Source organism: Corvus cornix, chromosome 5 (assembly GCF_000738735.6).
Source record: "Corvus cornix cornix isolate S_Up_H32 chromosome 5, ASM73873v5, whole genome shotgun sequence".
In the NCBI taxonomy this organism is placed as follows: Eukaryota; Metazoa; Chordata; class Aves; order Passeriformes; family Corvidae; genus Corvus; species Corvus cornix.
This window is the reverse complement of record NC_046335.1, coordinates 28,173,760-28,188,023: the sequence shown is the minus strand read 5'-3', so window position 1 is coordinate 28,188,023 and position 14,264 is coordinate 28,173,760. Positions and strand designations below refer to the sequence as shown.

The 14,264-nt window shown below is 46.9% G+C and overlaps 1 protein-coding gene and 1 long non-coding RNA gene across 3 annotated transcripts; one reads left to right on the top strand and one right to left on the bottom strand.

Moving 5' to 3' along the window:
• Positions 1 to 926: 926 nt before the first annotated feature.
• LOC104684444 lies at positions 927 to 8,982 on the bottom strand. Of its 2 annotated transcripts, none has more exons than XR_005602070.1 (2): positions 3,837 to 8,982; positions 927 to 1,145 (listed from the first exon to the last, which is right to left on the bottom strand). It is a non-coding gene; the product is annotated as an uncharacterized LOC104684444 (long non-coding RNA). The 2 variants fall into 2 exon arrangements; XR_750959.3 differs by having other exon boundaries at positions 5,962 to 8,982.
• Positions 8,983 to 11,020: 2,038 nt separating this feature from the next.
• Positions 11,021 to 13,664, top strand: FOXG1 (forkhead box G1). Its single transcript, XM_010397893.2, has one exon. The coding sequence runs from the start codon at positions 11,294 to 11,296 to the stop codon at positions 12,671 to 12,673; it is 1,380 nt and encodes a 459-aa protein (XP_010396195.2). The 5' UTR covers positions 11,021 to 11,293; the 3' UTR covers positions 12,674 to 13,664.
• Positions 13,665 to 14,264: the final 600 nt, after the last annotated feature.

Below are 14,264 nucleotides of genomic sequence, written 5' to 3'. Positions count from 1 at the left end.
CCTGCGGGAGCGGCTTGCCCCAGGGAAGGAAACCTCCTCTTCCGAGCTTTCCTCAAGTCTGAAAACAGCTATGCGGCACAGTCTCTAGATTTGGAACGTTCACGGTCAATGCCCAGAAGTGAAAAGATAGAAGAAGACCTTCGGTATAAACTTTAAGCCTGATTCCAGTGAAAGTACAAATAACAATAGTTTCCAGGCTTTTGTCCCCGGTTTACAAAATAGCACGTAAAATCGAGGTTGCACCGTGGGTCATTTTCCTGAGCCTTTGTGCCAACGCACCTCTGCCTTTTGACTCTTCACTGCATAGTTTATACACCACCGCCCCCCCCGCCCCCCGAATTTTTCAAAGCCCATTCACATCACTGGCCCGAGGTAGAAGGAAACCAGAGCTACTTTATTTTACAAGTGCAGGCGAAACCCGCCCGGGCAGGAGAGACCCTTAGGAGCCGGCAGTGAAGGCGCGGTCGGACGAGCTGCGCTCTCCGCACGGCAGGAGGGACCCGATCGGATCGGTGTGGGGTCCACCCCGCTGTGAGCACGCACACACACACACCAGGAGAAGAAATTTGGAGACTTGTCGAGGGGGGGAGTAAATAAGAAATGAAAATAAGAAAATAAAAAAAGAAAAATTCGTTCGGGATTAAACCCGAAAATAATAAGTTTTAAAAGCCCCCTGGCAGAGTAGTTCTGAAAGTTTCTTCTAGCTCTCTTCGTATTTTCTGTAATTTGTAGTTTGTACTGGGCTGTTGGAGTCGCATCAGAGAGGACATATGCCATTCCCGTGGATCTGTGTTTGTATGGGCAAAATAGTAAAGGGCACTCTTCCTACTTCGAGAGGTTTCCGAGCCCTTGCTGGGCAACGGCTAAATGGCACCTTTAAGTACCAAGACACGGGGCAAAGGATGTCTTGTAAGAACGGATGAGAGTATGCTTGGCATAGCTGATATTTATTGAACTATCCAAAATGGAATAAGTTAGTTACAGATAAAGAAACGTTAGGTATTCCATGACACAATTGTTGCACGAACTGCCTTCAATTAAGTTGTTTTATTTTCAGGGCTGTTTTGCAAGCATCTTCCACACGGTTGGTGGAAAGGAGAGATCTCATGGGCTGTTCTGCATTTTCAGGGACGATCAAGTCAATCCTGAGAGGGGAAAAAAAAAAAAAAAAAGCCGCTTTAGAAGGAGAAAAACTGCTGCTTCTGAAGGTTTCATGAATTATTTTAAATGCTGTATCTCAGAGAAAAGGCCTCCTATAACAGATTCCTAGATCGTGTCAAATTATAACGAATTGAATCACAAGAAGCAATTACAAAGCAAATATTGTGATCGGTGTTGTGGGTAAAATCGGAGCCGGATTTATAGAGGAATATTAACTCAGATTTTTTTTTTTTTTTATCAACATTGATTAGAATGGTGTTAAGCCTAAAGACCTCTTCCTGTAGATGGCGTCCTTTGGGTACTGAGTAATCAATAATAGTACAGTCATACTCAGGAGACTTTATTAAGCTTTGGATAATAAAATAATTAATATATTTTTAGTTATATTTTTATTGAAAGTGAAAACCCCTGGATTTATCGTAAGCAAAAATGTGTTTCTCCTTCACGTGGATGCAAATAAAAACTGTTTGAATAAATAAGTTGTTTCTGAACATTTTGTTGTCAAAGTGTTAAATGTCCCCGTCATTTTTATTCAAACACTAACATGATTACAGCCAATTATATATTCACCACTGTTCTTTATTTTAGAGTAATTGTACTTGTCACTAATAAAACAGAGACATAATGGATCGCTACTGTTCTGAATTTTAAAGCAATTTTCTGTAATTTGATTGAATTATACATCATCTCCACTAGTTTTTTATTTCTATATTTTGAAATCCTATTTTCTTGAAAATTGCAGTTCTATTCCTGTTTTGTTGATCCTGAAGTAACGAAACCTTCTGTAACATTTATAAATAGAGCCTCGTCCCTTTTGAAATGTGGAAAATCATGAATTCAGTCCCAACATACTGCAAGCTTTAGACTGAAAATCTGAAAGTCCGGAGAAGTGCCTAAACCAGACCGTTGGCTCAACACGCTGTCCTTCTTGGAAATGAGCAGCAGAACAAGCAGAGAGGAAAAAAAATCTCCAGTGTGCATAGGAAGGATTGATGACTTTATTGCAATGATTTGATGAGCTTCTTGGGGCTCAAACATAGAAACACATCAAGACAAGCAGTTCAGTTGCTAGTATTTACCACGGAAGAATAAAGACGGGGAAAATACATGCCAATTACATTCCTCCAATAATTTAGAGCCATTATATACTGTCCGTATGTTCTTTTAGGTGGGCGATTATAGGTGAGAAGCCCAGGAGTGACTTGGCTACCTTTAGGAACAGACAACAGAGACGCAGAATGATACAGAAGTATACGGAGACACCGTAAACACATAGGAAATACTGCGGTGAGTTATTCTACTGCTCCTCGGGTTGTTTCTCTGAGAATGAGCTCTCAGAGGGCTGAAGATCTGTTGCTCTTTTCCAAAGCCGAAAGCATGCCTTTAATTTAGCAATTGTATCAACCATCAACGCGGAAAGGTACGATCTGCGTTGTCGACAAACACAAATCAAAAAATGATACCAAGGCTTTCATAAGTTAATTTCATATGACAAAACGCGTTCCCATCACAACAGATAAAGTTAAACTACCGTCTGCAAACCGTGCGATTGAGTAAAAAAGTACGTCTTAGGTACAGTCAAAGACGAATGGTTTCTCCGTTATTGTGAAAGGTAAAACTAAGGGAAGGCGCGGGAATGCGCGGGTGGCTCACTGTGAGATGCTTTCAGTGAAGCTTTAGCGGGACACGATCCCGACCTTCAGTGAGAAGCGCCCTTGTTGCTTTTGCGGATTCCCTCGAGTACAGCCACAGAAATTAGCTTGAAGTCCCATTGGAAGGCAGAAAAAACAATAATAATAAAGAACTACTGGTATCGTTTAATTAATTCCAACGTGCACAACGACTTGAGAGCCTTTTCTTGGCCCTTTCTTTGGTGTTTTGAAATTAATGCGAAAATAAAATCTAATGTCATCCTCTGCAATATTCTGCTAGAAGACAAATGGAAATTGGTTATTTGTTGGAGTTTCCGGAGCTACGGTATGATTTCGTTACTTGGTGGCATTTATAGTTTATAACAAACATTCTTTTTCTAAAAACTCCTAGGAAACACAACCTCTGCGTGTGTGAGCGTCTATGCGAGTGCCCTGTCTAAAAGATGGAGAGAAGAAAACACACCGAGGGGATGCATCCCGGCAGAAATCTTTCTGCGTTTTCCCTCTCCGTATTGTCAGTGCCGGGAGAGTCTGTCTGCAGCCTACTTCATTTTCTTGGTCAAATTATTATCGAGGCAAAACTACAAGCCCCAGGCTTTAGCGAGGCATGGTCCGTGCTCGGTGGGAGGGACACAAATGGGATTTAACTTGTTGCCAGTCATTTTTGTGTGTTTGTTTGTTTGTGCTGCTGCTTTAAAAGCGAAACAAATTCCAGAAACAAAGCGGGGGGGAGGGGGAGGCCGGGGAGAGAGGGAGGAGGAAAACAAGCATAAAAGGCATATCATATTAAAATAATACATGGACACACCCACTGATATCAAGGGTACGATATCAGCCCTTCCCCAAGAAACTTATTTCTAAGTGGTAGCGGTTATAATCATCCAACAAGCCCCTTGCCATCACTCCCCCCTCCCTCCTCTAAAGAAAGGAAGAATGAAAGAAAGAGAACATGGAGACCACCCTGCCCGATACAAAAAGTGTTCAGAACAAGCTACATAAAGAGGCAGATCCTGCGAGCCCTACTTGTGCCAGGACACCAAGGAGCGAGCAGGGTCCGCTTCCCGAGCAGCCTCCTTGGCGCTAGCGCCAGCCCCATCATCCCGACACCCGCCAAGCGCGGGTCCGGCCGCGAGCGAGGAACGGCACCTCTCTCCGGCACCTCCTCACGCCTGAGCCCTGACACGGGGAAAGCCAACATCATCTTTACTTCGAGGCTGCCGAACGCCTGCCCTTAGAGGGGTGTACAGTCGATTGTGGCTTTCTTTCTACACCGGGCATTTTGCTGTGGTTACAAGGGGATCCCGGGGCGGGGGAAGATAGGAGGATAGGGGAGGATGATGCGTTTTTGTAGGCCCTAAAATACGGATCCGCAGCTGAGCCGGCCGAGTCCGAGACCCCGCCGAGCCGAGGGGTGCGGTGGAGGCGCGGTGCGGGGACAGGGCCGCGGCGGGACGGAGCAGCGCCGAGCGGGCAGCGGCGGGCGCGGCACGGCCAGGTAGGACGGGCGGATGGGCAGCCCCGGGCACCGGCGCCCCCCCGCGCCCGGGTGCCTTTGGCGGAGCGACGGAGTGGAAACAGCGCTGGGTGAAAGAGAGGGACCGTCTCTGTCCTTCTGCTGCGGAAGGGGTGGAAGGGGGGGCGACTGGGGAGGGGGGGAGAGGGCGTCTTTTCTCTCGAGTCACCGAAAAAACTGCAAAACCAGATCCATGTGTCATTTGCCAAAGATTACGTTTATAAGAGTCTAAAGAGCTTTAGAACAACACCATGAAAATATTCCAGCTACAGTTTCTTAGGAGTCAAAGAGCAGCTAGAGGTCTTCTTCAAGCACTACTTGGGGTTTTTTTTGTTGGGGTTTTTTTTGTTCTCGCCAGCTCTTTCTTTTTCCCCCCGTATTTTATTTCACATTCTTTGCTTCAATATCACAACGCGGACAAAAGCACCGGTCTAGAATGTTTTAATAGTAAACACAACAGAAAATAAAATTATGTATTTAAACCTCGAGAACAGAACAAGATTTTTAACTTGTTCACTTCTCCCTTGCATTTTATTATCAGTGCCTGCATAACTCTGTGGATAATTCTTAAAGGATATTTTAATTTTTTGTTTGATTTCTGTATTAAGGAGAGCTTTCATTACACGGGTACACCTATTGCCTAGGCAGGTGTAACGGCTCATTTCTGCACACTGGCATATAAAATAATAGCGACATTTAGGATCTAAAACACCGCACGTCTTCAAATTGGCAATGAGTATAAAAATATTCTGTTTTGAAAAATTCTGGCAGTGGCAGCTGAACACAATAAATCTAGTGGATGCTCTACACTCCCTAGATAGGCTTTCTGTGGATAGCATTCTACAGCTACAGGAATGAATAAATAAATAAAATCTTCAGCTTTTAATTAAGGCGATTTAATTCAGACCTCTCCACTCAGCGTAGTCGCCGTGGGAAATGTATACTCCAATGTTTACTCGGATCTCTTTCTATCACTATTCTGTCTTGTTTTACGCTTACGACATCAGCAAAGCTTTCTGGCCCCTACAGCCATTGTTTCCCATTTCGACGTTCTCCGTTCAACATCTGCCAGCCCAAGAAACTTCGTAAAGTTCAACAGGAGGGGAACTCAGCGCACTCAGTTTGTTAATGTCATTGTTTTAACGCTACCTCTCCCCTAGTTGCGCAGGCTCCTCTAAGGTATACAGTACCCTGCTGGCGGTTTCTTATGGTACAGTGCAGCTTCTCAAAAGATCATCGGATGGAGAAATTTAGCTCTTTTTGAAACATTAAAGTAACTGAGCAATTAGTTCTGAATGGGGTGGGGGGAGGGAAGACTAGAGATCTTAAATAGGGGGGCAGGGGGGAGAGACACAACACAGCTAGCCCGAAAACAACAGGGATGTGTATGCATGGGAGGGAAACTTAAAAGATTTTTATTTAAAGTGTGCTTGCAAGGTCTTCGGCACAATATGTGCTGCTCTCCTTCAAGGGGCACCGAGTGCCAATAACCATTAGTCATCCAGTAGGGACCTTTCGTTACAGATTTATCTTTAGTGGGAGTTCCCCGAAGGGAACAGAGCTGCGGATTTCAAACCCGGTCCAGTTCCAGTTACACAGCGCGTACCTGCTGCAATAGAAGGGAGAGATACTTACCAGAGTTTCGGGAGTGCGCGGATAGCCTCAAAGTCTCTGCAGTGCTCCTTTCCTCTGCGGAATACTGTCTTGCATCCGAGGCAGTTCCCAGTCTATATTTGATATTAACAGCCTCAAACACGAGGCTCTCCCATAGACATTTTTTTCCAGGGTTTTCAAGCAAATTTCTCGGTGCCACAATGTTATGATGGAAGGATGCTGAAATGACAGGCCTCGTAGACGCTTGTCTTAATCATCGGCTTCTTAATTTAGTTTTAGTGCTGTGGTTTTGTGTGTGTGTGCGTGTGTGTCTGCGCTTGTGTGCGCGCAAGAGAAGCCTCTGACAACCTGCAGCTTCCTAATGACTGACGAGGCACGGCTGCTGCAGCAAAGTAACACTTCCCTGGTGTGAAGACCTCTTACTGGGAAGTTTAGTTCACTACTGTTCTCGCAATCCTAATCGTATAACTTGTAACTAAAACCCATGGAAGAAGGATACAGCATGCTAAACAGACTAACTTCTAATCTCTGGAAGCTGTTGAGGATTAACTGGAAGTTGGCTAGAGGCGGACATCTAAACTTAAATCTACAAATGCGGAAAGAAGTCTGGACCATTGAATGCCTCTTCCTCTCCCTCTTTGCCTCCATTCATCCATCCACCTTCAATCCCATTCACCCCTCTTCAAAATGTTTGACTACCTCTTTCTCTTTGTTAGCGCGCTGCTCCGTCCCCATTCGCCATGCCTTAGCAGCAGGGTATCAGTGTCTGCTGAGCAGTCCTTACCTTAATTGCCCAGGTAACCTGGAATAAAGAAGGCAAGCTTACAGTCAAGGGGGAATAGAAGTATATAAGCGTACATCGAAGCATTTACTGTACCAAATGTGATATTACTGGTTGTTAAAACCAAAGTGTCCAGACTCGTTCCATGGAAGCGTGATGCCATCGAAGCGTGGTTATTAAATACCCTTTCTTCATGGCTGAAAAAAACCTCATTCATTTCTTAAGCTGTCAGTACATTTTAGCAGCTTAACTGTCTTGAAAGAGCCCGAGAGTACACAGCCACTATACCCGTGTGAAGGGGGATTGAAGGCTGAAGCTGGGGCAGGGGGTGGTGCAAGGGAAGTACACTATATGCATTAAGTGTACATTGGAGAGTGTATTTTCTTCCTTTGGCCTTTAATTTAAAAACAAAATAAAAATTAAAAAAAAAAAAAAAGGGGGGGGGGGGGAAGTGTGTGGTTGAAACACTATCCCTACGAGTTACACCCAAGAGCTGCACGGAGACTGCCGTTGAGTGGCACTTCAGCCAGGACGTTTCAGCTCAGCTATTCACCCCCATCCTGACCCCGAAGCTGGATACTCTCAGTCCATCCCCGCCGCTCGGTTCGGTGGATCCACAGCATCGACGAGCATGCAGGTGAGGCATCATCCACCCTCTGCAGAGAGCCGGCTCCCCTCTGCACACCCACCCCTCTTTCCCAGGGCTGGGGCTGTGCGCCTCCGTTCCGTGCACAAGCTCCTGTTCCAGACTCCCCACAAAACCTTTCCTGTTAGAAAATGCTGCCATAAGAGACTTTCTTAAGAGAATTCGGGTTTAGCCAGAGTTGAGCGGTCAAACCTGCCGCTCATGCAGTGCCCCGATGGACAAAGGTACCACTGAAGTGGAGTCGTGTTCGGGGCAGAGCTCAGGAAAGAACTGGCGTTAGAGCAAGACTCCCGCGTTTCCAAAGTAAATAGCTCTAGTTTTATAAACGGAGCATTTTCTGCCAAAGGGAGGAGAGAAAAAAAAAAAAAAAAAAAAAGACTCGAAAGTTAAAGTCCAGCAGAAATTATAATTGACGTGGCTTCTCTTACATATCCTTTTCTCTCCTGTAAACAATGAATTAATCTTCATGGACTTAGAAAGATATGTACTACATATTGGACAAAACATTTCCTTTTTTGGTAGAACTGTATATCCATGGCATTAAAAAAAAAATATATAAATCCTAAATTTGTGCACAGAGTTTTATTCTGCACCCGTGACAAATGACCGAATGTTAAATCTAGATTATAAAATGTTTTTAAAGTGTGCTTCTTTCGGTGTTAGCCTTTTGCTCAGAAATGCAAAAAAGCTAAAACTTCTATTTTCTTCCCTGCTACATTTTCATCCCTGATCACAACACAAAGTAAACTCAGCTTTGACCTAAGAAACACCTCAAGGCATTAAAATTTCAACAGGCAATGTCAGTGTTACATTAAACAAGAACTCCTCCAGTTCGCTACAGAGCTGGGATTTGAATAAAACGTTCAATGTTAACAAACAATACACACGTTTGGCACTTCGTGTATTAAATGGATCAAAGAGATTTGATAAGGCACAATACACCATTTGTACAGACCTGATTGAGTTAATATAATATCAGCAAATTTTACAACGAAATGAATCTGTTTCTTTTCTTTGTGTTTAAAACCAGCACAGATTACAAATTTTAATGATCTGAAAATGTTTGGTATACAAAATCATGCTTATTTCAGTATTAGCAAAAACACAAGAAATTTTTCAACACAAACACCCAGCTGTGTCTATTTTAAAAGCAGTTCAATGACAGCTTGCACTTATGAGCATGCAATCAGCTAATTTCGCTTTTTTTTTTTTTCTGTGTTAATCAACACTTTCCTTCCTGCATATCAGAGTACAAATAGTATAGTTACTCCACATCAGTAAATGTTTACGTAACCTGTCCTTTCTCAAGAATCTGGTTACACCGAATCATTACATGCTAGACCGAGTAGGCAAATGCACTGGGCCCAGCCACCCTAATGGGATCCTAGTGAACCATAATGACACATATTAGTTAATGATCATCATAATCATAATAATATGCAGGAAGCTTACCTTTCCTCTTACCTCTTGCCATGGTAGATTCGTGTAATATCCTCCACATCGCACTCTTCTTCAAGAAATCCCATACATTTACTTCAGTGTCGAGAAATGAAATAATTATAAATCATCACGACTAAAAAAATAAAACCCAACACAACCTAAACTTCTAAAAAAAAAAAAATTCAAAACCAAACAACAAACAAAGAAAAAAAGAGCGGTTGCTGATCATTAACGTGTGTGTGTGTGTGTGTATCAGTAGCAACCTGTTATGAAATTGGTTAAATAAATACAGTTGTGGTAAGGTCATTCGAGGTTAATCCAATGCACAGAGTTCGTGCCATTCCCAATTGCAATTGTTTATTACCGGTCCATTTTACTTGTTCTCGTTATTTACTCTTTCTCACACTCGCTTTTCCTCCCTCCCTCATACACACACATACACAAACACATATATAAAACGCACCTCTGCACAGAAACACCTTCACTGCATTGTGCTCTAACCTGAATTTCCTTGGGATAAATTGTTTTAGCTAGGGTTGAGATGCACGTATTGTTTCTACGGAGCATCTTTTCCTCCAGCACAAACGTGAAGCAGCTTAACGCGATGCTAGACGTTTGTCACAGCTTTGGTCTGAATGCGATCAGCACGCTCTCTGTCCATTACATTTCCCCTTCTCCTTTCCGAGTAAGAAAGCTGCGAGATGTATTTCACTTTGTTTTCCGCTTGATTTTTTTGTTCCCGAGCTGACAGTAAAAAACGATATGCTGTGGACGATTAATACACAACCCTTTGGTCCCGGCAAAGCACGGCCGTAAGCCCGAGCCTTTACCACCGCGTGCACTTGTGGAAAGCGACGGTGCCAGATCCTTTCCCCTGCCCCGGGAGCACCCGGCCCGCTGCCGCCCACCCTACCCCTTCCCCCAGCAAAACTAAACCCGCGGAACCCAGACCTCGTGGCCAGGCCCACGGGCCGGGCCGGCAGGAAACAGCAGTGTCGATTTCATGGGCTACCAATACCAACATTTATTTTGTACGCCTGGCGCGCGGCCTGCGCTCGGCTGGCTCAATCGGCACGGCAGCGCGAAGGAGGAGGCGGCCGGAGCCCGACGCCTCCCGCGTGGGCTCTGGCGGCCGCGCAAGGGAAGCGGCGTCCAGCGGGAGCGGCGCGGGGCTGAGCGGGCGGCGGCGGGCAGGGAAGCGCGAAGCTCGGCTCCGGCCGCCGGTGACAAGGGGCGAGAGCAGGGGAGGAGATGGGCCGCTCGCCCCCAGCCTCCCAACTCACAGTCCGGAGAGCGGCGGGCACGGCCCGAGCGAGCAAGAGCAGACCCCCGTCTTCCCCCGGCAGGCCGCGGGTAGCGGTGTTCGGCCCCCGGCCGCTGCCGCAGCCCGGGCCCATCCCGCCGCCTGCGTCCCCTCCGGACGATTGTTTTGTTTTCTCCCTCGGTAAAATAACAAACAGAAATAACCGGGCCTGGGAAAATAAACTCGCCAAACGACTTCGGCGGGATCCGCAAAGTAGTACGTCCGCCGCCACCGGTGTGCCGCGGCCGCTTCACCCACCCGGCCGCCCACCCCGCCTCCGTCGCCGCCAGAGGAAGGGGCAAAGCGGCTCGCGGCAACTTTAGTCCGCCGGAGGCCCTAGGGGAGCGGGCGGCCGGGCCGGGCCCGCCGCCGCGGGACGGGCGCGAGGTGTTCGGCGCGGGGGGATTTGTGCTCGCCGACGGAGGCAGGGGGGGCGGGGGGGGGCGGGGGGGGCGCGCGCACCGCGCGGTGATGCGCCCCTGCGCCGGTATCCCTGCGCCGCGGGAGCCGCGGCGGCGGCGGGGGCGGGGCGGCGCGGGGCGGGGGCGGGGCGGGGCGGCGCGCCGCCATTGGCCGGCGGGCGGGCGGACGCGCGGGCACGCCGCCGGCCCTGATTGGGCGGCCGGTGGGAAAGGTTAAACCAAAAAATGTTTTACAGCCCCGGTGCGTGCCGGCAGCTCTGAAATTAATTGCGGCCGGGGCGGGCTGTATCGCCCGTCTGCCTCGCTCCGCGCCGGCCCGCGGCGGCTGCTGCTCCCTCCTGCCTCCCCCTGCGCTGCCGTGCCGGGGGAACCGGGCAACATGAAGTAGCTTTTTTTTTTTTTTTTTGTGTGTCTGTGTTTGTGTGTTGTTGCCTTTTTTTTTTTTTTTTCAGGTTTCAGAGGGTTTTTTCCCGTTTTTATCTTTTTTTTTTTTTTCCTCCGCTCCGAGTCGGTTTGATTTTTCTCTGATCGGTGATTATTATTACTATTATTTTTTTCCCTCCCCGGCGGTTCCTGTCCGTGCTACATGACTTGCCAGCGCTTGAGACTGCGGTCCAACTGCGCTGCCGCTGCCGCCGCCACCGCCGCCGGTGGTGCCGCCGCCGCCTCGGCCACCGCCACCGCTTCGGCCGCCGCCTCCGCCGCCGCCCCGCGCGCAGCTCCCTCAGCCGCCGCAACTTTCCCCCTCAGACTAGTGTGTGATGTTGGACATGGGAGATAGGAAGGAAGTGAAAATGCTGCCGAAATCCTCCTTTAGCATAAACAGCCTGGTGCCCGAAGCCGTCCAGAGCGACAACAACCACAGCAGCCACAGCCACCACAACAGCCACCACCCCCATCACCACCACCATCACCACCACCACCACCACCACCCGCCGCCGCAGCAGCCCCAGCGAGCGGCCGCAGCCGAGGAGGAGGACGAGGAGAAGGGGCAGCACCTCTTGCCGCCCCCCACCGCCACTGCCTCCGGCGCCCTGGAGGTGGCCAAAGCGGACATGCTGGCGGCCAAAGGCGAGGCGGGTGCGGCGGCGGCGGCGGCAGCGGAGCTGGAGGAGAAGGAGAAAGCGGCCGAGGAGAAGAAGGGGGCGGCGGAGGGAGCCAAGGACGGGGAGAGCGGGAAGGAGGGGGAGAAGAAGAACGGCAAGTACGAGAAGCCGCCGTTCAGCTACAACGCTCTCATCATGATGGCCATCCGGCAGAGCCCCGAGAAGCGCCTCACGCTTAATGGCATCTACGAGTTCATCATGAAGAACTTCCCCTACTACCGGGAGAACAAGCAGGGCTGGCAGAACTCCATTCGGCACAACCTCTCGCTCAATAAGTGCTTCGTCAAGGTGCCCCGCCACTACGACGACCCGGGCAAAGGGAACTACTGGATGCTGGACCCCTCCAGCGACGACGTCTTCATCGGGGGCACCACCGGCAAGCTCCGCCGGCGCTCCACCACCTCTCGGGCCAAGCTGGCCTTTAAGCGGGGCGCCCGGCTCACCTCCACCGGACTGACATTCATGGATAGGGCAGGATCCTTGTACTGGCCTATGTCCCCCTTCCTCTCCCTGCACCACCCCCGGGCCAGCAGCACTTTGAGTTACAATGGGACCACGTCCGCCTACCCCAGCCACCCCATGCCCTACAGCTCAGTGTTGACTCAAAACTCCTTGGGAAACAACCACTCCTTTTCCACGTCTAATGGGTTAAGTGTTGATAGACTAGTCAATGGAGAGATACCTTATGCCACTCATCACCTCACAGCAGCAGCTCTGGCCGCCTCAGTGCCGTGTGGCTTGTCAGTTCCCTGCTCCGGCACCTATTCCCTAAACCCCTGCTCTGTAAATCTCCTAGCAGGACAGACGAGTTACTTTTTCCCCCATGTTCCTCACCCTTCAATGACTTCTCAAAGCAGCACTTCAATGACGGCCAGGGCAGCCTCCTCCTCCACGTCGCCACAGGCGCCCTCCACTCTCCCCTGTGAGTCCTTAAGACCTTCTTTGCCAAGTTTTACAACGGGACTTTCCGGAGGACTTTCTGATTATTTCACACATCAAAATCAGGGGTCTTCTTCAAACCCTTTAATACATTAACATCCATGGGATCAGACTGTAAGTGAACATTTTACACACATTTGCATTGTAAATGATAATTAAAAGGAAAAAAAAGCAAAACAAAAAAGTCCAGGTATTTTTTATTAAGTCCCCCATTTTCTGTACGTTTGTTCAGTCTTTAGGGTTGTTTATTATTCCACCAAGGTGAGGAGTGTCAGCAAGGTGCAATGTGGGGAGATTGCATTGTAGACTATGAAGTTTGGAAGACAAAATTATAGTAGAATGTGTATCTAAATAGTGACTGCTTTCGCAATTTTTTATTCAAATATGATAAGTCTATCACTAAAAACCGCCCGATTCTCCATGTTTGCAGTATTATAAGTTATCATGGATATGTCGGTGGGTGCAGACCTTGAAAGAAAGAAAAAAAAAAAACAAAACCAAACCACTAAATTTATGAAAACTATAAGAAAAACCTCAAAACGTAATTTGTATTTAAGCAGAATTAATACTGAAAGATGCCCAAGATCTACTTTTGGCCATTTATTATTTTACTCTTTTCTTTACCGAACTGCTTTTTTTTTTTTTTTTTTTTTTTTTAATTCCTTTGTTTGTTTACTTTTAGACCAAAGATTGGGTTTTAGAAAATGCACTCAGTGTACGAAGTAATTTTAAAAAACAGCAACATTATTTCAGTTTGCAGCACTGCCCGTTCAAATGAATCAGAAGGGGACAAAATTAATGATTGCCTTCAGTTTGTGTTGTGTATATTTTGATGTATGTGGTCACTAACAGGTCACCTTTATTTTTTTTCTAAATGTAGTGAAATGTTAATACCTATTGTACTTATAGGTAAACCTTGCAAATATGTAACCTGTGTTGCGCAAAAGCCGCATAAATTTGAGTGATTGTTAATGTTGTCTTAAAATTTCTTGATTGTGATACTGTGGTCATATGCCCGTGTTTGTCACTTACAAAAATGTTTACTATGAACACACAGAAATAAAAAAATAGGCTAAATTCATATATACTTGATAGTTTTTTTGTCTCTTTTATTAACCCTAATGTGGCAGAGGCTTTAAAGTTACAGTGAGATCAGAGCGCTGCTTATTGCACAGTCCACCATTTTTCACATGCTCCTTTCTTTCTCCCCCCGCCCCCTCCCTTGCTGTCTTTAACTGCAGTATTTTCAAATGTAAAGGATCAGGGTATTTAATTAAACACCACGGCCACTATTTTGATGTCCATTTTGGGGCAGAACGCTTATAAAGTCTGCTTAAAAATTGTTAGTAGGAGGTAGGGCGTCTTACTAAAAACTGCCTTAAGCTGAAGATGCTTAACATTGTATATGTATGCATATATACATACATACATATACAATTTAAGTATATAAGCACACATTGGGGAAAAAGCCAAGGTGCATTATTATATAGGTACGTGTTCTTCCTGCAATCTCTGAAATGCATTCAAAGATTTATTCTCCTGAAAGAAATTAATTTCGTCTCTCTGATGACTCGAGATATATTAGCAGAGGATGTGTATGTGTGTGTATATACGTACACATATTAGCTATCATATGACCGTTTGACCAAATTTAGCAAGCTATGATATGTACGTGTATAAAATATAA